The sequence below is a fragment of the Loxodonta africana genome, chromosome 5 (genome assembly GCF_030014295.1).
Source record: "Loxodonta africana isolate mLoxAfr1 chromosome 5, mLoxAfr1.hap2, whole genome shotgun sequence".
NCBI lineage: Eukaryota > Metazoa > Chordata > Mammalia > Proboscidea > Elephantidae > Loxodonta > Loxodonta africana.
Genome location: NC_087346.1, coordinates 107719848 through 107745064, shown reverse-complemented (window position 1 = coordinate 107745064; position 25217 = coordinate 107719848). Strand labels below are relative to the sequence as shown.

Sequence of the window (25217 nt, the reverse complement as noted above, 5' to 3'; positions counted from 1 at the left end):
AGTTGGCTTCGAGAATGGTTCCTGTCTTGGGCTAACAGAAGATCTGGGGGCCATGACCTCTAGAATCCCTCTGGTCTCTGTCAGAGCAGTAAGTCTGGTCTTTTTACTAGAATTTGAGGTCTGCATCCCACTGCTCTCCTGGCTCCTTCAGGGATTCTCTGTTGTGCTCCCTGTCAGGGCAGTCATCAGTTGTAGCTGGGCACCATCTAGTTCTTCTGGTCTCAGGATGATGTAGTCTTTGATTTTTGTGGCCCATTCTGACTCTTGGGCTCATACTTACCTTGTGTCTTTGATGTTCTTCATTCCCCTTTACTCCAGGTGGATGGAGACCAATTGATGCATCTTAGATGGCCGCTTGCTAGCGTTTAAGACCCCAGGCACTACTCTCCAAAACGGGATGCAGAATGTTTTCTTAATAGTTTTTATTATGCCAATTGACCTAGATGTCCCCTGAAACCATGGTCCCCAAACCCCCGCCCCTGCTACTCTGGCCTTCGAAGCATTCGGTTTATTCTGAGTAACTTTTAAATTCATTAACCTTATATCTGAACACTAGAGGATTAGAAAAAAGGTAATTGTATTTCAATTTCTAAAAATAATTATTTTCTAGACCCTCTTATTAGGAAGATGATACTGATGAATAAAATAAATAAGTTAGGATTATTAGGAAAGAACATACAATATTAAAAGTAAAAATATTCAAATCTACAGGGAAAATAAATTTAATATTTGTCTCATAAGTTTGAATCTCAGTATTTAAAAATGTGTAACATTTTAAAATTCAGTAAATGCAATCAAATAAAAGAAAAACTAAAAATACTTTGTCAGTCTTTCAGACCTTGAGACTTGAAGGAATCAAAAACAAATTCAACATTTTTTTCACATCAAGTGCTAAATAAATTAAGCATTTTTCATTGCACTGTGAATTTACATGTTCAGAAGTTAAGATTTTTACGGTAAAGATCATAAAAAGCAATAGACTTAAATACTTTTAAGTTTAATTTCTCCTTTTACTGATTAGAAAATAATGTAAATGGTACTTAAAATAATAAAGTAACATTTTGTTTAAAACGTTCTCTAGTATTTTAAGTTTTATTTGACTTTCCTATTACTGGATTCCACATTAATATAATGCTACTTTCAAATTGTACTTCTAAAGTAAATACCTGTGAAAGAATAATCTAAGTGTGCAATTTGTTTGACTGTAAGCACCCTGGGCTCATTAAACTCCTTATTCCTGAGAAGGATAGAAGCAACAGTTCGGACGTTACTGTTGGATCCCATGACTATTAGTAAATGCAGAAGCAGACGTTTGCAATGTTCATACACCTCAGGGTGGCAGTGGTCAAACCCTAAAAAGGACAGTAGAAAACGATTATCAATAAAATAAAATAGTGACTATTCTTGCTACCGAACTCACATTTTAAAGAAATGCAGAAATCACATAAAATATTTAGTGGCAGATGATGTATTACAAAGCTTTTTTTTTTTTAATTGGCCTAGAGTTCTCATACATTTTTACAATAGTCTATTGTCCTGCCTAGGTCCCTAGGTGGCACACATGGTTTGCACTTGACTACTAACTGAAAGGTTGGCGATTTGAACCCACCCAGTGGCACCGCAAAAGAAAGGCCTGACAATCTGCTGTAAAGGTTACAGCTAAGAAAACCCTGTCGAGCTGTTATACTCTGTAACACATGGGTTCACCATGAGTTGGAATCGAGTCAACAGCAACGGGTTTTTCGTCCTATAACACAAAGAGAATCCAGTTAAGATTTCAATGCATTTCATGCCTAAAATTGAATAGATCTCCTTAGATATTATTACTCTGTTACTTAACTTACTTTTTTATTCATGTAAATGAATAAAAACAGAAGACAGGCATTTTTTAATTTATTCTGTGCCTAGCACATAAAGATATTCAGTAAATGATTACCAATGGAATAAAGAAATACATATATTGTAAGTGTGCATATCAGGAAATTTTCTGAGAAGCTAGCTGTCTTGACTTGTCTCAGGAAGCCAATCCTGTAAGCACCAGAGACACTATAGATGTGACAGATCCCATGTGTTTGTTACAGAGGGCACCATGAGATTTCAGCTCTTGTAATTGGACTCTCCACAATCCAGTTCTTTTGTGAACAATATGAAGTGTAATTAAACGCTCATAACCTATTGCCATTTCCATTCATTCTGAAAGTCTACCTAAATCCCAGAGGTAAAGATTTAATTTTACTCTTGCTATAGCTACAGAACCATTTTTGGTGGAGTGCATATGTGTTTGTGCGGGGATGGGAAGGACCACAGTGTAGGAATAGGAATAGGGACGATAGACTTGTTCACGGCTAAGAGAGCTTTGGAATAATCCCCCGCTAGAACACAAGTAAGGAGCCCTGGTGGCACAATGGTTAAGCTCTTGGCTGCTAACTGAAAAGTTGGTGGTTTGAACCAACCTGGTAGCTCCACAGGGGAAAGACCTGGTGATCCATCTCTGTAAAGATTACAGCTCGGAAAACCCTACGGGGCAATTCTACTCTGTCACATGCAGTTGTTGTAAGACAAAAACTAGCTTGATGGCACCCAACAACAACGACAGACCGGGAGCATTACAGAGTCTTGGAAAAAAAGTGCAAAGAAATAGATAGAGAAGCATGTGGAAACTTCCTCAAAAGCATACTTCTTTTAAATTATTATTAAAAATATATAAAATAAAGGAATTAGAACCAAATATTTATTACCTATAAAAACTGCATGAAGAAGAAGATGGAGGTAGCTTCCCCATTCCACCTTCACACTATGATCAATGATCAGGTCAGTCAGAAGAATCACGGCTATGTTACACCTGTGACAGATAGAGTATTACTGACGTTTCAGCACATCAGAGCAAACCTAGAAGAAACTTTGTGCAAATTATTTGAAGACTTTAATACTGTATTTTGCAGAAAAATACGACTTTACAAGAAAAAAAGGGGAAAAAGAAATGTAGCTGAAGATACCATTAAATTAAAGTGACAATTTTAAAGAAAAAAACTTATTACATAAGGGCTCCTCAAAGTTAAGAGTCCTATTTTTTTTTCCACCTTTTCAACCTTAAGACCTAACACACTGCTTGCCACATAGTAGGTGTTCAATACATGTTTGGTGCATTAATAAGTTTTGAAAGACTGCAGTGATTGTTCTATTGTGATTTTGCTAAGTATAATTCAGCTGACTCAATTTGAAATAACAGTGCCTATTAGAATCAAACACTATTTTTCAGATGTAGTAACTGGGTCCCAGAAAGGTCAAGTAACTATGCCAGACACCCAGAAAAGCAGCAGCGGAATTAGATTGAATATTAATTTTATACAGTTGGAAGTCTCTGAGATTTTAGATTTCTTAAAATCTAAGCACACTGATCTAATTTATTGCAGTATCTCAAGAAAGAAGATTGCCTGTGTTCTCTATTGTCAGATAGCATAAAGAAAGCTGAAAGTGTTAAGCAGCAATTTGGTTCACATGAAATAGGAATGACGCTGTAGTCCACCTGTGAAGAGGTAATCCAGGTGATGATGTTTCAGGCAAGTAATCCACCAGTGGTGACCAGCAGCCTCCAGCTGGTGGGAAGGGTAGTGGCTCTCCTTGATTATGCTCCATCACTTTCAGTCGCCAATTAGAATAAAGTGGCATTGAATCACCTATCAAAATAAAATGATCTCATTTTCTACACCATCTATTTTCTGCCAATATATGCAAGCTCTAGTAAGACATCAACTATTTATAGCAATGGAAAGTGATACAAAAAAAAAAAAAAATTCCCATTATTCCAACATACGTTTGCTAGGAAGACCTGGGTACATACATTATCAAATAAAGCAAATCGGAGAGAAAAAGAGATATCAGTTCAGATTCCATCTGTGATTATCAAAGCAAAACTATATTAGCACCTCATTACAATTCCATAATTGATGTCCAAGTCATGAGACCACATTATAGGTGAAGCTGCCTTGTAACAATGGCCTTCTGGTAAGTTACTCACTTCCAAGTTCCCTGGGATAGGGCCAACAAAAACTCATCTCAGAAATAAGTCTGCTCTACCAGAGTGGGGCTGCAGGGTGCAGTAAAAAATGCTGTCAGGAAATGTGAGTTCTGTGTGACGTGGATAAGTCACTTAACCTCTCTGGACCTCAGTTCCATCATGTGCAAAATGAGGAGATTGGACCAGATCATCTTCAGGGTCCCTTCCCAGTCCGAAAGCTCGTATGTCTATTCTACAGTAACACTTGGGTAGATCGTTCACTTTGCAATTGCAGAGGAGAACTTCTTTAGTAAAATGTGCATCCATGGAGAAGAATCAAGCTTGCTCAAAAAACCAACCTATTGTCAGTGTTTGTTCTATGACGTTTCTTGGGAACCAATTCTTACGTTTCTTTTGATTTGTCTATAGGGAACCTGTGCTTTAGAAAAATATTTCCCCACTTATGTTGCTTCTTAAAATGAAGACATCTCAGACTACGTTGGAACACCACTAGTGGCAGTACTCTATTTTAAAGCAATATATTGGAAAATAAACTTTATTAACGCCATCTTATTAACATCAACATAATTAATATAATCAACATAATTCTTGCCATTACAGTTATAAAAAGCACTTGGAATTCATTACTTTTTTCTTCTTCATAAGATCCTCCAGAGCTGCTACTGTATCGAGATTCTAGTCTGTGATGCTGACGATTTAAATGACTGTTTAGTCCACTGTAGGTGTCTAGGTGCACATAGCTATGGAAATGAGCATTGAAGTTAGTCATAGTTCATGGTAATATGGTATTTGTGCTTTATGTTTCACTTTTTATGTTTAAAAAAGAATACAGTACACAATATATTAACAAAAGCTCACTATGACATAAATTAATTTCTACCTTACAATTCAAAAGCTTAAACTTTTAAGTCAAATATTTCTACTTAAAGATTCCTCTTAAGTAGTTGTGGCAATAATGCTGTGGTCAAATCTATTTTATATAAAACAGGCAGAGTAAATATCCATTTAGAAAAGTCTAAAAATGTAAGCAATACAGGAAGTGACTGATCATACTCTACGCATTCATTAAGGCATATTAAAATATCTACCACCTTTAACGTCAAAGCAGTCAATGTGACAAATATTTCTAATACGGAAATATATTTCTTCACTAGAATTTTAACTCAACAAAATACAAATCCTGCTGCAGAAACCATTATCATTTATTCTGATGACAATCAATGTCTGTCAAACTGAAAGCCTGATGAACAGCAGAGAAGTACTTACCTCTCTTCAGTATTCTCCTTTATGGGCTTATTATCAGGATTGCCATCCATGGGAGCTACCATTGTATTGCTACTGGAAGTAGTTCCTGTAAATTAGAATGCGAAAAGTACCTGTGAACTAAAAAACCTGGGATAACTCCAGTAAGAACAAATGATTTCAAATTACAGGCGTCAAAACTCTACTAAAATAAGAACAAAATGACTTTTAAAAAAGGAATGTACTCATAGTGACTAACAGAAGTGAAGGAAACTATAGCAACAAAATTTCGGATGCTGGAAAAACAACTGGGCAAGAAGTAATTAAGTCTTAAGAAGGCTGAATCCTAAGCTGGTAATGGGGAAAACCAAGCTTCCTTATCTGTAATATTGTTGAAACTCCAAAAGGCTCACGAGTTAGTGGCATCTAGTATCTCCGGGTGTAAGAGGTGGGAGGGGGAATGATGCTAAAAATAGGATTGGTTGAAAACCTGTTTCAGAAGTAGTTGGTTCCCCAGATCTACCTCCCTGCCCCCTGTAGCTGAGTTGTTATCTCTCTCTCCGCCCCAAAAGTAGTCTTTTATTATGAGACCAAACGAGAAGATTTCTGGACTGGGGCACACCCAGCACAGCTGAAGGAGGGAGCACCTTACTGAGCACAGGAGGGGGTGGGGGTAAGTAAAAATATACATACTGAATTTGAGACTATACCCCCATCCCCTGCATCCTTCTTACCCTACTGGCTTCCAGAGGCTCGTGGGCTCTGTGTGTGTGTGTGTGTTATGGGTTATATGTACACCAGTCACATACACCCCTACGTCCTCTACTCTAGGCAGATAACTAGTAGTTTTTTGATTAGACCAAGAGGAGAGACCTACAGACACTGGCATCAATGAAGTCACCCTATAATGAAGGACAGTGTCAGTAAGTTCCATAAGTACTTACAGAATATCCAATCAACTTTTTAATACTCAACTCTTTATGAAAAGACAGATATAGAATTGCTAGGCTTTTGAGAAAAGCCTTTACTAAGATAGACAAATCAAAACAAATAGAGCAATTTAGAGAAAATGGAAACTTTCTGAGAGAAGAAAACTTGATAACCTTATCAGATGTAGAAGACAGTCTAACCATGAAACACAAATAGGACGCTACTAAAAATGCTAACTTAAAAAAAAAAACTCTCGAGGATTAAAAACATTCTAGCAGAAGTGAAAAATCCAATAGAAGGGTTATTAGAAATTCCCTAGAAAGTTAAGAGATGGAAAACACCCAAACAAGAGAATTTTTAGGAGAGGCAATAAAGATAAAGAATATATACAGATATAATTTAAAAGATGTCTAATTATACAGACAACATTATTAACATACCTAAAAACATTTAATATAAACTGAATCACAAAGAATTTCACAGAAATTCAATCTATAATAGCCTAGATACTACAGTAAAACCTATAAAAGCCAGAACCGGTGTGAGGTAGAAACTTGTCAGAGAAGGAAAACTCAAATATTTTCCACCAACAGACAGTGATAGAAAAGTGGTAAGCTACACCGTGCCAAAGGCAGAAAACTTGTGAGACCTAGAAAAACAAGGCAGTCCCACTGAGTTCCGGCTCTCACAGGTTTCACTGTACATTGACTTTCAATGGAAGTCAGTCCCTCAGGGACATAGTTTCTTCAACTAAAATAATTATAATATTTATCATTATAATATATGTACACATATAAGCACATACACTCACGTGATTGAATGCTATGTATAATCTGTATTCAAGTAATTACAACATGAAATTACACAAATAATTTCAATAAGCAAACATTTTCTAAATTCACACACTAATTACATTAATTTTAAAATGCATTTGTTGTATAAACCAGTTGCCAGCAAGTTGACTCTCTCATGGTGACCCCATGTGTGTCAGAGTAGAAGTGTGCTCCATAGGGTTTTCAGTGGCTGATTTTTTTTGAAATACATCGCCAGGCCTCTTCTGAGGTAACTCTGGGTGGACTCAAACCTCCAACCTTTTGGTTAGCAGCTGAGTGCCTTAACCATTTGCATCACCCAGGAATTCCATTTATTCTATAAACCCACTGCTGTCGAGTCGATTCCGGCTCATAACGACCCTATAGGACAGAGTAGAACTGCCCCATAGAGTTTCCAAGAAGCGCCTGGTGGACTTGAACCGCCGACCTTTTGGTTAGCAGCCATAGCACTTAACCACTATGCCACCAGGGTTTCCATTTATTCTACAGGGGTATACAAATCTATATTCCAGGTCTGTATAAGAATGTAGGTATTTTCTTTCTATAATACATTGTCAAATTTCTTTACTCATACGACAAATTAAAGAAGTCTTGTCAAATTAATTACCATATAGGACTCACGTTTGCTTTTGTTTTCTTAATGACGTTTAAATACACAAACGCTTGCTAAAATGAACAATTATGTAAAGCATCTCTTTTGATCCCAAGTAATCATAGTTTTAAATAATGTCTCACCTGAGGTGACAGAAGGGATTTTATAACTGAAAGTGATGCGATAATACGGGGGATTATCCATGTGAGTGACTCCTGAACTGACAGGGTCCGTCAGCTGTAGTTCACTCACCAGTTCTTCTAGCAACTGCATTGTTTTATCTCTACCTAAATATACAATAACTTTCTTCACCTGTTACAAAAGAAGTCGTTCAGAAAAGAAAAAGCAACTATTTCAGAAACATTTCTTGAGACAAATTTTATCAAAGCTCAACATTAAGTGGCAGATGAAATAAGAAGCATAATCTAAATCTGAACAGATATTGCTCAGCATTAAGGCATTAATCAGTTTTATAAACATTGTCTTTCCTCCAACCGGGGTTGGAATGTGGATTTGTCATTCACCAGCTACATGATCTGGCAAGTGACCTAATTTCAGTTTTCTGATCTGCAAAATGGGGATCATAATAGCATCTATTTCATACAGCTGGTAGGAGTTACGATTTATAAAGTACTTTAGAAGTGCCTAGTAAACAGTACGAGTTAGGTAGAAAAAAAATCATTTCAGTAACATATATTATATGTATGCTTTAGTTGATATGTATCATCAAAATAGTAACTGATCAGCTTCTCTCCACTTTAATCCTTACTCCTCAAAGTGAGGTCCTATAAGTATAGGCTTCATCATGTGGAGCTTGTTAGAAACACAGACTCTCAGGCCCCACCCCTACCTACACAATCCTACGCAATCAGAACAAGATCCACAGACGATTCATGTGCACATGACCGTGTGAGAAGCACTGCAGTAGATGACCTCCAGTCAAACCGTAGAACACGATTCATTATATCAGACCAAAAACCTTATAATGGTTGCTTACTGATAACTGACCCTCTGTGCTCTGTGTATTCATCTATACAATCTGCTCTAATGATTTCGTAACAAGTTCTGTTTTCAGGTTCGGTCTCCTCTGAAGATGCCACCTGCACTCCTGCCTTTGTGCCTTTGCTCTGCCTGACTGTGCCCATCTCTGGGTTGACACTCCCAAACCTACTGTAATCAAGTCTTCAAACCACTCCCCACCCCAGCTTCACTCTCTTCTCCTAGAAGATTTCACTGACTTTTCATCAACAATTCTGGGTTGGAGTTCTAGTTCTAATGAGTGATAGAGCTAGATGGCTGTGTGACTTTGAAGAAATTTCTTCCTGCTTTGTTTTCTTCTTCTGTAGAATTGCAGTAATTTTACCAAACTCAGAGATTTATTCTGAGAATTAAATAAAATAATGTAGATGAAGTGCCTGTACCATGTCCAGCCTATAATAGGTGCTTACCAAAAAAAAAAAAAAAAAAAAAAGACCTGTTACCGTTGAGTAGATTCTGACTCATAGAGACCCTATAGGACAGAGTAGAACTGCCACATAGGTTCCTAAGGTGCGGGTGGTAGATTCGAACTGCAGCTTTTTGGTTAGCAGCCAAGTTCTTAACCACTGCACCACCAGGGCTCCAATAAGTAAGTGCTTAAGCAATGGTAATCGAGAAATAGTAGTAAGAACGGTTATTATTATTACATTTTAAAAATGGCATTAAATTCCGGTTAACTGGCTGTTCCCTGAATTTCACCTTGATCTCCTGGAATTATAAACTCATGCCTGTTTCTAATTCCAGCCCCAATTAACTCATTCATTTATTCAATTAACGGGCACCTCCTGTGTGCCTGGCACTAGTCTAGGCATTGGCGATGAGCCAAACAAACAAAAATTCCTGCTTTTAAGAAGCTCACAACCTATGAGGGTTGAGACAGATATGGGAGATGATGGTAGGCACTAGGAAGTTCAATGAAGCAGGAGAAGAAAAAGAGTGCATGTGAGCGACGGGGTTGGGGGACATTTGCAGTTTCACACAGCACAGCCAGCAAAGGTCTCAGTGAGAAATGACACCTGAGAAATGACCTTCAAGAGGTGAGGGAGTGAGCCATGCGGCCATCTGGGGAAAGAGAGGTGTGCGAAGGCTCCGAGGTGGGAAGCCCAGTGCCAGAGTGGAGCAGAGCAGGAGGCAGCACAGCTGAAGGGCAGGACGCGTGAGGAGGAAGATTAGGAAAAGTGGTCAGAGAGGTAATGTGGGGCACGTTGCTGACTTGTACAACTCAAAGAACACTAAACCTGCGACATACGTTGACAGCAATGGCTTCAGTGATCAAGTTAGCTGGGGGCAATGCTGGCTAAAGCAAAGTTAAAGCTATTTCTCTGAAGTAGGATCTGCAGGAAATTTTAGAGCAATATCCTGCAGAATTAGTCTTCTGTGGAACATACTTTTAGGAGAGCTATACACACATGCACACATTCAATTTAACAGATGCTTGATAGTTTTGTACTGGTCACTTGGCCAGGTGTTAAGTGTTGCCTTCTCCCCAGAAGGCAAAGGCTATCACATTCTTCATTCTATATCTCTTATCACACTTTCCTTGCTTCTGACAGCTTCCGGCATTATTCTATGGTCACTGAGCTCTTACCCTCCCATCCTGCTCTAACATCCTAATGCCAGCTCCTGCCTACCAAAAACTATAAATGTCCCCAGTTTTGTGGTCTCAGCTTCAGTATCGCTTTGGCTGGAGTACTACCTCGAATCTTCCCAGACAGTTAGGTTAGGCTATTCAATCTCACTACTCCACAGTTTTCCTTTGTAGCCCTTACCACAGCTGTATTTTATTAACTTACTGATTTAGTCATTAAATAAATCAGATGTGGGTACAAAGAATAAAATCCGTTACCACCCATCAGATTGTAATCTCCAGCACCTAGAAGAGCACGTGCCTTGTAGTAATGATAAATAATACTTGTTGAGTGAATGAATGAAAAGAATCCATATGCTATTTCCTGACTCTACCTCATCCTGGCCCTTGACTTGCCTCTGCTGGTTTACTGCTGTCCATACTTTGACGTCACAAACATATGGTCAATGTATTAAAAAAAAAAAAAAGGTAAATGAACATGAATACATACGTAAGGCAAAAGGCTTGGTTCGCTATTCACTCCACAAATGCTGATCAAAAAGTGCAAAATTATTTTCAGGTTTTTTGGCCAGCCATCTGCAAGCGTGGTCCACACATTCTCTACCTCCGACCAGGCCAGCTCATCTCCGTACTAGATGCAGTGCACATAACAGATACCTTAGTCGAGATGGGCTATTAATACCAAACCTGTGTGCTCTGTATATTCTCAACAACAACAAATCAAAATTAAAAAAATCATGACACCATGAAATATCAGAAGCTAAAATTTTTAGATTGTTTTATTCTTTTCCATACTTAAGAATAATAATTTTTTTCAATAAATCTAAACATAAGTATCATGAATCACGTATGGTCTTAGTAACACAATAAAAGGACATTTTACATCTAGTGAAAAGTTTTTTTAAAGAAACGAATAAATACACGATGCATTTTTGTGTGGTTATCACAGGATTATCTAATCTCTTCATTTATTTCTAACCATGGGAGCCATTATGACAAACACCAGGAATTTTCATTATTCTCTGTTGTTGGGTGCTGTCAAGTACACTCCAACTCATAGTCACCCCATGTCACAGAGCACAACTGACCCACAGGGTTTCCTAGGCTGTGATCTTAATGGGAGCAGATTGCCAAGTTTTTATCCTGTTGGGCAGGTTGAACCACCAACCTTTTGGTTAGCAGCTGAGCACTAATCTGTTGTGCCAGCAGGGCCCCTATAATTCCATGTGGCAACTGCAAATACAAAACCCACTTTACCTTTGCTGTCATGTACATCAGATTGTTCAAAACCATTGCAGTGGCTTGTGGTGACCCCCAGCCTTCTCCTCGTAACCAGCGCCTGCTAGTCACCATAAGCTCTCGGTCTTTTAATGAATCGTCCTCATCTTCATCATGCCTCCGCACTGTGGGCAAAGGTTTCAAATCCACCAGCTCGATGTTGTTCATCCATGGTAACAGATAGTGCAGCATGACTTGCCGCCCAGCCGGATGGGCTGTCTGAATTCTCTGGCTTATCTCTGTAATTAAACACAAGCCAAAAGAAGGAAAGGTTGATACAATTCCGGTTGCTTTTCATTTGTAATTAAATTTCAGCATCACTTTCTTAAAGACTGTGAAGCCAGATTTTATTCATTACATTAAAAAATTATGAGCATAGCTTTTCTTTTAATCAATTTGGCCTCAATGACGTCACAATGAAAATTAACAGTTAAAATACATCACAACTTCACTTTTTTTCTAAATTTTGTTTAGTTTGTTGTTGTTAACATACACAGCAAAACACAACACCAATTCAAGTTTCTACATGTACAATTCAGTGACATTGATTACATTCTTGGAGTTGTGTAACCATTCTCACCCTACTTTTCTGACTTGTTCCTCCCTCATTAACATAAACTCACTGCCCCCAAGGTTCCTATCTAATCTTTTGATTTGCTGTTGATCCCACATAGATAGTTCTTAAAAGAGAATAATGCTGAAGGCAGGTATTTTTTACTAATTAAGCTAAACTATCTGGTTTAAGAAAACTTCAGGGGATATTTTTGGTTTAAGGTTTAAAGACTATCTCAGGGCAATTGTTTCAGAAAGTCGGACTCTACAAAAATTTGAAATTCTGTTCTGTATTTCCCTCTTTTGATCAGGATTCTTCTATACATTACACACATGTTGGAAGTGGTGTCTAGACTGTGGGAGATGGGAAAGAGAAGGGAGCAATCTTGAAGACTAGAGTAGGAGGACTCATACCTCCTGATTTCAAAACATACTATAAAGCCATAATAATTAAAAGAGATGTGTACTGGTATAATAATAGACATATACACCAGTGGGACAGAATTGAGAGTTGAGAAATAAATCCACAGATCTATGGTCAACTGACTTTTGACAAGGGTTCCAAGTCCATCCAATAGCGAAGGAAGAGCATCTTCAATAAATGGTGCTGAAAAAAGGCTGGATTTCCACATGCAGAAGAATGAATCAGGATCTAAGCCTCACACCATACATAAAAAAATCAATTCAAAATGGATCAAGGACCTGAATGTGAAAACTAAAACCATAAAAGTCTTTTGAAGAAAATGTAGGGGCCTGTGAGACCTGCTTTTAAGGATGGGCTATCACATTTGACAACAAAAGCACGAGCAGCAAAAGACAAAACGGATAAATAGGACCTCAAAAAAAAGGGGAGGGGGCACGGATGCCGATAACTACCAGTGCAAACCAAACAGACCAACTACTGTAAGAACTGAATGTTAGGAGAATTTTAGTTTTTTGTTTTCTCTCACTCAGGTCAATTAGAGATGGGAAACAAACTGTTTCTACTGCTGAAATAGGCATTGTGGAAAGATGCCCAAGCAGGCTCAAACCACTATGCCTTGAACCCAAGTGAAAGAAAGCAACTACAACAGAACCTTGTAATCTTCTGGATGCGAATTTTGTTACATGCCCAGTACTCAGGCTGGATCAAGATCTTGCTGCATGCAGCAAGCGTAAAAACTAGCTGAGTATGTTGTATGCGATAATTAAAACTTTTTTGATAACGAGTAGAACACTATGGGAGTTGTAACAGTACCTTCATTGGGTGGGAAGCTGAACCAGATGGACCCTAGAGATTCCTCTAAATCTGAGTTCTGGGAGACCCAAGTTAATATGACATCTTGCCTGACACTCATCGCAGATGTTCTAGAAGCCCCTGGGAAGAACATTTGTTGACCTCAAGGAAAGGAAGCTGGACCAGAAAGCACTGTGGTATCCTAGCAATAGATTTACTTAATGCCCGCAGGATCTTTATGATTAAAGGAGAAAGAAGTCTGTTGAGAGAGAACTACAAATGGGTTCCTCTGAAACAGAGGAGTCCCTTGGTGGTGCAAATGGTTAACATTCTCAGCTGCTAACCAAAAGGTTGGAGGTTCAAGTCCACCTAGAGGCTCCCCAGAAGAAAGGCCTGGTGATCTCCAAAACATCAGCCACTGAAAATCCTATGGAGCACAGTTCTACTCTGACACACATGAAGGCACCATGAATCTGAGTCAACTCAACAGCAACTGATTTTTCTCCTCTAAGACAAGCAGCAGCAAGTAATGCATGCTCTCATTTTTTTTTTATCTTGCTCCCCTTTATCCCTGCCCATTTTTATCATTAAAGACAGACCAATACACAAAATAAAATGCAACACTAAAAGATTCATGAAGTTCTTTGTCTACAAAAGAAATATTTTTTAAATTGCATGTGAAGAACTCCCCCTCTTCCTATTTTTATTTTTTGTTTTTGGCTGGGGGTGGAGTAGAGAAGGGAGGGCACGGCATGAAGCCCTGTGAAGATGCCATTAATAAGAAATCTAAATACCATTATACATCACTATTAAGCATTCATATTTAAAAGAAAGCAATTGACACTTAGGTAAAGACATGTTTTATTTTGATTCAACCTCAAATTTAATATCTCTAAGAGGAGTTTTTTAGAAATGATTGCTAAAAACAAAACTACTAACCAGTAAAATGATCATACCTGAGAATATGGCGAGAGTTAGCTCAGGATATGCCCTTGCTAATTCCTCTGACAACTGGTAATATGAAACAGAATACAAATGAGGCAGAGGTGACAGCTGGCTGAGCACTCCATCAGTTCTCTGAACCTCCAATTTGTGCGCATAGCGAAACATCTTCGGTTCCAGGATCTACAGGAACACAATTCCGTCAGCTAAAGTTAATATTTTGTGATTCTGCAAATTCAACTATAATTAAATTTGATTACAAAGAGCTTCTCCCAAGAAATACTAAATATAAATATTTGGTATTTATATTTATAAGGTTTAAGAAAAAAAAAAAGGTTAGTAAATATTTAAACAGTTTAAAAAGTTATATGGCTATATATATTGTAAAGTATTTCAGATGTTCATTTCTCATTCCAGAAATGTTTGCAGAAGGCTTTATAACTGTTTTTAAAAGGATTTTCACTTCTTCCATTTAATGCCAATGATTCAGATTAGTAGCATCATGTGAAAATAACTTCAGCAAGTTAACGTATAATTACTTGAAAAAGATTCACCACTTTTCCAGCTCAAAAATACAACTATACGAAACACGTGTTAAGTGAAAAAAACTTCAAACGGATCTTGGTTACTCACAGATTAAATATAAAACATAAGCTGAAAGTCCTTTTGACATTACAATACGTAAAGAGCTACAAAAGAAATCACTGAAGTTTCTACTTATTTAAGAACGGCATTAGGATGTAATTCCAAAAATGATCCTATCAGAATCAGTACCACTACAAACCCTTCGTAAAAAATCAGCATCTTCTTGAATCCTATCATCCTATTTCGGCTAAGAATGAACCATCTCACATCCTGGTAGCAGTGAGTTACACACTGTATAATAATGAAGTAACTTTCAAAGTTATTTTTCTTAGTCTAATAAAGTTATACAAGGATATCATAAAAGAGTTACTTATTTTTCACTTTAATCTCAAAAAATATTTGACTTATATTATTCTTATCTGCTACACAGAAATAGTTATAGGCCCAAACCACATAACTTCTATAAGGATCTTCACACATATACTTAAGTGTGTATGTTGTGCTGGGGTAACGTATATAACCCCTCTACAATACATTTCTGAATGGTTTGTACCCAAAGATCCAAATGACCCATATTATCTTTTTCTTCTAATAATCAGGAACTGACACTATACCTCAGTATTAAAAATAAAGCTGCATATTAGTATTAATATAATTTAAAGGTAAAAATAAATTACTAGGGCTTCATTAAGCCCTTAGTAAAAAATATTTTAATTAACATTTGTCTACAAACCTGTAAGAGTTGCATAGCAACTTCATAGATACTTCTAGAAGAATCAGCTGCTTTGAACAGTATCAGATTTAGGAGCATCACTGTATCACACTGATAATCCCTATGGACAAATTTAAAGGGTTAGATAAACAACTTAATTTTCAGAGGTTTTCACACCAGTTAATATATAGAGCTGGTTTAGATTATGATATATAAAGGGCAAGGCTGTATGTTCTAAGCCTATGAGTTGACTGTTTTTTTTTTTTTTTAAAGGCAGTAGGTATACCAACAGATGCCTAGTGATCATTATTCTTAGTTTGCTTAAATTTCATTAGCACTTAAAGAAAATGCTAGCTGTCTTAGTACTTCTGAATTCAAAAAGAAAGAATTGCTTTAAAAAATCTCACTGAAAAATAAAACAGAATATCTCGAGTACCTGTTCTGGAATACATTGGCTATGGCTTTAAAGCAGCCAGCTGCCACCCTGTTGGAACCAGTGTAACATCGATCCACAGCCCAGTACATCAGGTTGCTCTGATCAGGGTTCAGCTCCAGCAATAAAGTGACTGCTTCACAGCCCAACTGATGAACCTGGTAAAGGTGGCAGAATTGCCCAGGATAGAGAAAATAGTATATATCATTTGATTGCCCGTTTCTCTACATTTTTACTAAAGTAATACAGTGTATATATTTACTGTAATTTAATCACAAAATCCAGGCTCCCTTTGTTCAAATCTTGTTTTATTCAGTCAGCAGAAAAAAATGACATGGATAAATCATCCTCGGTCTGCTGCTGTTTACAGAAGACTCTTAGTCATATGATTCTCTCCTCCAGCAGGACCCCTGAAGGCGCCTGATGAATGTGAATAGTGATTAAGTGCTTTCAGAAAAATAAGTTATTAACCTCTCCAATTATTTTTTATCAAGCTTTGTTCTTGTTTTTGATAACCCAACAAATAATTATTCTGAGGGAAAAAAGTATAAGACCTATTTAAAATTGAGAAGTCTGTATATGCACAGTATGAGAGCCAGGAGGGCAAGGTGTAGGGAGGGCAATAAAGAGGAATTGGAGAGTGGTCTAAAGATGAAATTAAATACAGAAAATATCAGGTTTCTTCCATGGAGCTCAATGTATTTGACATTGTTATTTTATTTACAGACTTAAGCCCTACTGCAAGATACATACACAACATAATTTACTGATTTTACAAAAGAGAAATTTATTCAAATGAGTAATATGTAAGAACTAGAACCTTCTTAGATTGTTATCCTACTTAATTTTACATTATAATATATATATATATATATATTTTTTTTTGCATACAATTCTAACCTTATTTTACCAAAAAAGACTTGTTTTTAGCGGACCATTTTAAGGGAATTGTCATAATTACCTTTTTGTCCAGAGAGTCCAAAATGTTATCCAACCATTTGTACAAATAGCCATCTGATGAAAGTCCTACATTATCTGCAACAGGGCCACAACATAGTACAGCAGACATAGCCTTCAAACAATAATATTAAAATTACATTCAAAAAATTTAAGTGGTTAAATGGTGGCTGCTTACTGCGAATTGGCAAGATATTTTCATTCATGGTTATCTACCATAAATACCTGTAATTTTTCTCTTTAGAAAAGGAAAGCATAAAAGTTTAAGTTTTAAAACTAAGAAATTACGGATAAATAAATATGATACTGAATTAGACATGAAATTTGAACAGTAACATAAGAGAAGAAAAAAGACCAAGGGAAAGTACTTAAGTAGAAAAAAATAAATGGGTGTATCTTTGCAGCATTTCTCAATTCTTTGAGAAAATGATATTCGAAATTTGGTAGATTGTGGAACTTGTTTGCATTGTAATTTATACATTTAAATAAACATATGGTATAGTATTTGAATATGGCAGTCAGATATATGTTCTAATACTCTCAGGTATGCTGAAGAAATTCTTATTCTCTTTATAATACCTGGCACTGAGAGACATAAAGAAAAAAAAAATTTAACTCTGCTCTTAACATAAGAAAAAAGAAATCTGATTTCTAAGCACATACCTTTAATGCACAGTATTGATGTCTATTAATTTGCATATTTCTATCACTGTATCTGTCCAAGGGCGTAAACATGATGCTGAAAGGACCTGCCCAGTGACTGAACAGCATAAAGAGACTGTGACGAAGGCTCTGTTGAGGAAAAATACTTCTTCTCTGGTGCACTGTAGGGGGAAATAAATAGATGAAAAACTTTTTTTTTTTTACTTTAACATGCATGCCAACTTATTTGTTACCGAATATATAATAACATAAAAAAGAAATCAAAAGTTTTCATTTTAGCCTACCAACAAACCTTTACCATAACAGAAATCATTTGAATATATACAAAGTCACAGAAACAAGTTACAGTCTGTAACTACGCTGTGCTGCATTACTTAAATGAAGTATACCATCCTGGCAAGGAGAAATTCCATGGCAGGCAGAACTGTGCACAGAGCCTGGCTCAGAGCCGGAAGTCAGGACCCCACTCCTTTCCTGGCTGTCCCTGACTACCAGGTAAGCTTAGCCAAGACATGAACACACCTTTGGATCTCTGGCAAGTGAGTTTTGAAGTAGTTCAATTGTTCTTAAACTATGTTTGTTTGTTTCAGCAATAAAGTTGTCTTTATAAAAGGAATCTTATACAGGATCTTGATATATAAAACTGATAAAAGGGATGCTGATCTATATGAAGTAAGGTGTGAGGTCTGAGTACAAACCCATTCTGCTGCCTCTTGTTGATGGCACCAGAGAACCCCTGGCTCTGATAAACAATTTGAAACCCAACGGTTTAGATAATCTCCAAGGAGTCTTTCAGCCTTGACATTCTATTCACAAGTTTTCTCACCATTCCGTGTTAAAAAGAACTCAACAATATCCGAATAAACAATGTAAAAAAAAAATTTTTTTTTTTAAGTTGTAGAAGAGTGTTTAGGGATAGACTAAATCACATCTTTACGTTAGTGAACTTAAGATTAGAAAACTTAGAGGAAAACAATGTTCTTTTCCTCTCAATAGCATTATTTCCCCTTAAAGTCCAAAATAGGGCCCTTGCACTTGAAATAAACATACCTAATAGAGTGGTCAGCACTAAAAAATGACCCTTTTATAAAATACAATCCATGCTCTTATTTTAAAAGTCAACCGTTTGCATATACTATTTAGAATAACAAAATAACTTTGTTTTTTCAGAAAGCAAAAAAAAAAAATTTCTACGTAAGTTACATTCCAAAGGCTATCGTCATTGTTTCATGCCTTAACACTTGTAAATAATTCATGACTTCTTAAAAAATGCCATTGTATCTCTCAGTCTTCCTAGTGCCAAAACAAAACAAACAAAAATACAAAAAACCTCACCAAACCCATTGCTGTTGAGTCAGTTCCAGCTCATGTTGACCCACTGTGTTGCAGAGTAGAACTGTTCCATAGGGTTTTTTTAGCTGTAATTTTTTATGGCATCAGATTACCAGGTCTTTCTTCTGTAGCACCACAGGGTAGGTTCAAACTGCCAACCTTTAGGTTAGCAGTTGAGTGCAAACCATTTGTGTCACCCAGGGACCTCAATGCCTAAACCAGTATCTCACATATAGCACATGCTCCATAGTAGGCACACATGTGCAAATAAGTGAACCAATTAATCACACTGTATCCTTGTTATACATCTATGGCCTACACCCTTTTCCCATTATTCAAAAGTATCTCCTTAATTCTATTTTCAATTGCCATTTGGGGCATTAAGCAATTTGTTCACTGTGTCTAAAACTAGTCCAAAAAGCGTACTCCACTGTTTTCTTCAGATTTTGGGGTCAGTGTCTTGATTATCAGCGAAAATCTATGCTGGGTTCCTTTTTGATTTCTGACCACTGGCACTAATTCAAAGGTAATACAAACTCTTACCATCCATGTTATTCTGATACATTTTTCTAGCATATTAATAAATTGTTTTGTAACTTAGATTATAATTACAAAACCTCGGGGGAAGAAAAAAAAATATGATGGTATCTCAATATCCGATAATGTTTGAAAAAACTGAAAGCGATACCTGGAACATTCTGAATGATGTTCGCCACTAAGGCACTAAAATGGCATCGTAGATCCTTCAGTGTGTCAGAGTCTTTTTCATTTTCTGCTTCCAGGAGTTGTCTAGTTAAATCTACATACTCCAATAAAGTGTTGTTGAGGAAATGTGTTTCATTATCAAGGCCACCACTTGCACTGAAAATATTTTTAAAAATAAATAATTAATAAAATGTGATTTAAAATTATAATTTAAACTGAAACAAATTTCTAGGACTCAAAATCTGAATAATATATATTAAACTTTACATGATCATGGTAGCATGCAACTTAACATACAAAAATTAAATGAACATGATTAGGCCTTGCTTAAATATAAAAATAGATGGTGCTTCTTGATCAGGGAACCACTACTGATATCTATATAATTCAATTCTGTATCTAACTTTGGTCAACTATTCTGAGTGTTACTGTTATTTCCTCTCTGTCAAAATGAATAGCTTTTTAGTAAGGAAATAAGCAGGCACATGGGATGGGGAAGATCAGGTTAGAAAGGTGGAAAGAGGAAAGATTAGTTCTATACATTCTCATAGTTGCCATGCCTATTTGTATTATGCCTGCAGCACAATCAATCAAATATGCATTAGAAGCTTAATCTCAGCAACATACCATGATAGGTATTATTGGGGATAAAAAAATTTAAGAGAATTCACTAAGAGTAGTGTGGAGTGTTGGTTTTCAAACCTTGTTTCCAAACCTGTGAACATGCCCCAAGAATCTCTGCAATAAGGTTCTGTTTGAGAAAGAGAGTTCTGGGCCAGGAAACCACTGACCGGTAGGGGGACACACAGTTAGACTCAGAGGTCCTGGATTCCAATCTTGTTCCATTAGTTATTATACATGTGACCAGTACTTCCTTCAGAGCATTCAGTAAGAATATCAATGAAAATGCTTAGTAAACTGTACCCACTGCTGCTGGGTCAATTCTGACTCATAGCAACCCTATAGAACAGAGTAGAACTGCCCCCACAGGATCCCTAAGGCTGCAGATCTTTACGGAAGCAGACTGCCACATTTTTCTCCAATGGAGGAGCTGGTGGGTTCGAATCGCTGATCTCTTCATTAGTATCTGAGTGCTAAACCACTGCACTACAAGGGCTCTCTTAGTAAACCGTAAGTACTAATAAATGATTTAGCTACTGCCTTTACATTTATTTGGGCCAGTTTTTTCTTGTTATATTTTCTAAGTAATTCTAATGTGGATGATTATAAAAGTAAAAATTAATTTGTACCTAATAACTACTTCGAATGGCTTTCTATAAACATCCTGACCCTATGAAAACAAGACTGAGGAAGTCATAGTGGTAGTAGAGTATATTAAAAAATACCAGTCAACAATAAAAACGCATTGAATGAATTTCTAACCACAATTTCTCCAAAAAAAAAAAAAAAAATTCCTTAAATGAGTGTTTATTAAACTCTAGGTCATGACCTAGTGCTTGATGAGAAACCAATTTAGTTGGCTGTGATTTGTGCTGGAATAAAACATTTATCCATTCAATAAATATTCACCGAGTGCCCGCTATGTGTCAGAGACATGGGATCCACTGGGTAAACAAAATAAAGATTCCTGTTTTTTTGCTATTTAGAATTCATCTTTTTTTCCCTTAACCAAGATAAAGATAATATTAAAAAAAGATGTATAATAGCTAGAGTCTTATATACGTTTCTCTTAAAAATAAAAACAAATTATGCAACTGTGTTCAAAAACCACTGCTGTTCAATAATGAGGATAGCTTTTGCAGTTAAATTTAAAATACACCAAACCCTTGCCAGTCATACACAAAAAAGTAACAAAGATTCTTCATTCAGTAACATTACATTAAAAGCAATGACAATGGCAAAAATAATTTAGATATGTTGTTAATTTTTGCGGAAAACAGAAAAAAGGATGCTGCTGTTTCTTTGTCTTTTTTTGCTTTTCATTTAATAGTAAAGAATAGTAAATAAGTGGCATAAATTCTCTTTGATTAAAGCTCTATTTTAAAAGCACTCATCAAAAACAGTATCAGATAGTAAAAATGAAGTGTTAAATACACTAATAATCACGAGGAATGCAAAATTAATGATGCAAAGCAGTTATCACAGTTACTATGCCTGTATGAGTACTGATACATTTTTTCTCAAGATCTCTTTTCAGTTACATTTTTTAGATACAGTCATAGCCACTTTTTTCCCCTCAATGGTCAGACAACACCATTGCCCTGCTAAGAAAATAGTTACTTCTCAACCCAAAGCTGACAGGGAATTTCCTCAAAGGGCTTTCCATCTGTTCTCCAGCAACAACTCCAGGTTTACAGTTTTATTTGTGAATGGTAGAACACAGTTATAAATTATGTTTGTGGATTTTGTATTTGCACTGAGCAGGATAGAGAACAGTTCACTGGAATGAATTTGCAAACCTTATAATGTTTAGCCTTTGAATACGTGATTTTTGCAAGAAAAATTAGCATTTAAAAACAAGTAAGAAATAGGTACATCTGCAGAGAAAAGGCTACTGCTATGTCTACTTATCTACGTAATAAGATTCCAACTAACTAAAAATCATAGGTGCATTAAAACTAATTTTTGTCTGATGTAAGCTAGTTGTAGTAGTAAATTTTTCACTACATTTTTTGGGCATTGGTTACAGTATTGGATAAATAACATTTGCAGCAATATAGATAGCTGCCATTGAGCTGATTCTGACTCATGGCACTCTTATGTACAACAGAACAAAGCGTTGTCCTGTCCTGCGCCAGCCTCGCGGCTTCTGGCACGTTTGAGGCCATCGTTACAGCTACTGTGCCCATCCATCTTACCAAGGATCTCCCCAGCCCTCGATTTCACCGAACATGATGTCTTCCAGCAAATTAATCCCTCCTGATGACGTATCCAAAGCAAGTAAGTTGGACAATGTTTCGTTGCGATCCATAGGGTTTTCACTGACTAATTTTCAGAAGTAGGTTGCCAGACCTTTCCTTCTAGCCTGCCTTAGTCTGGAAGCTCTACTGAAACCTGTCTACCATGGGTGATCCTGCTAAGATTTGGAATACTGGTGGCATAGCTTCCAGCACAACAGCAACACATAAGCCACCACAGCACAATAACCTGACAGGTGCCATTATAGTAATATAGGAAGGCTTTGCTTTTTTTATTTTTCATGAGAGAAAAATGCCATGTTCCCTAATCATTCCAAAGTTTTAAAAAACAAAATCCAACACTGACCTGTGACTAATGACACCAGCATCTGCCAGCAGTTCAAATATTCGTACCAGTTGTACTCGTAAAATATCCCGACGCCTGCGTCGTTTCATATTCTATTTCAAAGATACAAAATATTACAGGCAGTCCCAGGATTAGAAACGAGTTTCATTCCTAAGTCTGTCTTTAAGTCGGATTTATAAGTAAGTTGGAACAGTTAGGTATGGCTCATATCTAATGCTGGTCAAAGTTTTATCTTAGTATATATTATGCCTTTCTATGCGTAAAAAACACTAACGAAACACTTCTAGATGCACTGAAACATCTTTAACACGGTAATACAGTAATAATAATACCAATGTTTTGATGCATGTTGCAGAGTAGCACCCGTTTGTTATTATAAACCATTGTATGTACCTTGAATTTTTACTATAATAGGCTTTACCGGGGGTTGGTTCGAAACTATGAGTTTGTACCTGGAAACTGCCTGAAGTTAAAAAAACCTTCAGGGAAGTTGATGGAAAGCTTGCTGGCGTAACTTGGGAAGAATAATGTGAATGTCTCAGAGAGAGTTTCTGGGCTCATCAAAATTATTTTCCTTGTGCAAATGCACATTGTGAACACTCTGGCAGCTACTGCACCAGAGAGATGCATGTGGATAGCTTAAAATTAATGATCCAAATAAAATCACATGACACTTCACAGTGATATTTTCAGAATTTGCTAATCTGAAAACTTCAGAAGAATTAAAGGGACTAGTAAACTGTTCTCAGTGAATGATAAAAAATCCCTAAGGCAATCCCAAAAATACAACAAAAGGCCAAGAAAAAAATTCTAAAGGGAACTCAAGAAACCCCACAAATTTTAGTCATACCAGTTTTCCACTTAAAAATTAATTGTGGCGTAAGACAAAATAAATACAAACAAAGACAAAAGAAAATTTTTCTTTGGTCATTATGGTATGAATAAACATCTTTGTTATACTAAGACCAAAGTACTAAATACATACAATAACAGCTTTAACACTTCAACTTGATTCTGCTTCTAACAGGAAGTCAAACAGTAGTAAAATAGAGAGCTTCTACACCATTTTCACTAACCCCCTCTGCCCCCGCAAAAGAAGAAAAGAAAGAAAACACCCACTGCCATTGAGTCAAATCAGACTCATAGTGACCCTATAGAACAGAGTAGAACTGCCCCATGGGGTCTCCAAGGAGCGGCAAGTAGATTCGAACAGCTGCCCTTTCGGTTAGCAGTCAAGCTCTTAACCACTGTGCCACCAGGGCTCCTACTTTCACTACAGAGCTCATTATTCTGCTTACAATATAGTTTTCATAATACGGAGCAATTAAAAATATATTTATTAGTCTTTCATTTACATGTCCACAATCCAATCTCCCCCCCATCCATTAGCAGGCCAATTTGCTGATGACTGTTAAATTTATTGTTTCTTTTAGCTCTCTACTTCACAAAATACAAAATTAGTTCTGGATGGACTAAAGGCTTAAATTTGAAAGGGAGAACTTAAAAATTTTACCTCCGGCCTTCTTTCGAGTGCTTCTTTAATTATGGGATGCAATTCCTCTATTAGTTCCCTACAAGAAAAATTATAGACATTCTATTATTAGCTAAACCAATATAATCTGACATATATGCAAATATGTACAACAAATTAACATAGTGACATCAACTGACAGATACTAACCTTAATCCTAAAATTAACCTTAATCCTACTTTGGCAAAATTTTTATTGTTTTATTCCAGTTACAAAAAATACATGCATACTACAGAATATCTGAAAACAAAAAAGTTATAGGCTACCTATTCTAGTTCATAAGGTAAGTACTATCAATATTTTTGTTTAATCATTTTCAACCCACATATACTTTACAGTTGAAACTCTACCATATTTAAAAATCTTTTTTTTTTTAACACTATTCACATGCCATTAATTAGTTTAAAATATTTGATTATAGAGTGGGATACCATAGTCTTCCTAACCATTTCCATTTGTTACCAAATCCTTGCACTTTATCTCATTTTTCTGTTACTGTAAATACTGTCCCAGTGAACATCTTTGTACATTAATATTTGTCTTCGTTTCTGATTATCTCCTTAGGATTAATTCGTAGAAATTGAATTAATGTGCCAATAGCTATGAACTTTATGAAAATGATTTGCTTATATTCTAACTTCAAACAGAAAATGTGCTCATTGTAGAAGTTTTGTAAAATACAAAAAAAAATAAGAAGAAAATCCATCCATGATTTCCTCATTTACAGAAAACCACCACTGACATTTAAAGTATGTGCCTTGGAATTGTTTCTATTTATAGAGAATTTGTTTTTTTAAGAAATTAAGATAATTTTTGTATCCCTTTTTTTCTCTTTAACACAATAG

The 25217-nt window shown here is 36.3% G+C and overlaps 1 protein-coding gene across 11 annotated transcripts in view; it reads right to left on the bottom strand.

Moving 5' to 3' along the window:
* The window catches only part of FRYL (FRY like transcription coactivator), a 272999-nt gene that overhangs the window by 58849 nt on the left and 188933 nt on the right, over positions 1 to 25217 (bottom strand). For all 11 annotated transcript variants that reach the window (XM_064285836.1, XM_064285835.1, XM_064285834.1 and 8 more), the window contains 16 exons: positions 24355 to 24412; positions 22842 to 22933; positions 19600 to 19772; positions 17580 to 17740; positions 16921 to 17031; positions 15963 to 16117; positions 15548 to 15647; positions 14244 to 14412; positions 11499 to 11758; positions 10732 to 10872; positions 7759 to 7927; positions 5285 to 5369; positions 4646 to 4758; positions 3527 to 3677; positions 2739 to 2842; positions 1167 to 1352 (listed from right to left, as the gene is read on the bottom strand). In XM_064285836.1, the coding sequence (XP_064141906.1) occupies positions 1167 to 1352; positions 2739 to 2842; positions 3527 to 3677; positions 4646 to 4758; positions 5285 to 5369; positions 7759 to 7927; positions 10732 to 10872; positions 11499 to 11758; positions 14244 to 14412; positions 15548 to 15647; positions 15963 to 16117; positions 16921 to 17031; positions 17580 to 17740; positions 19600 to 19772; positions 22842 to 22933; positions 24355 to 24412 (2228 nt within the window). The remainder of the gene's footprint in view (positions 1 to 1166; positions 1353 to 2738; positions 2843 to 3526; positions 3678 to 4645; positions 4759 to 5284; positions 5370 to 7758; positions 7928 to 10731; positions 10873 to 11498; positions 11759 to 14243; positions 14413 to 15547; positions 15648 to 15962; positions 16118 to 16920; positions 17032 to 17579; positions 17741 to 19599; positions 19773 to 22841; positions 22934 to 24354; positions 24413 to 25217) is intronic.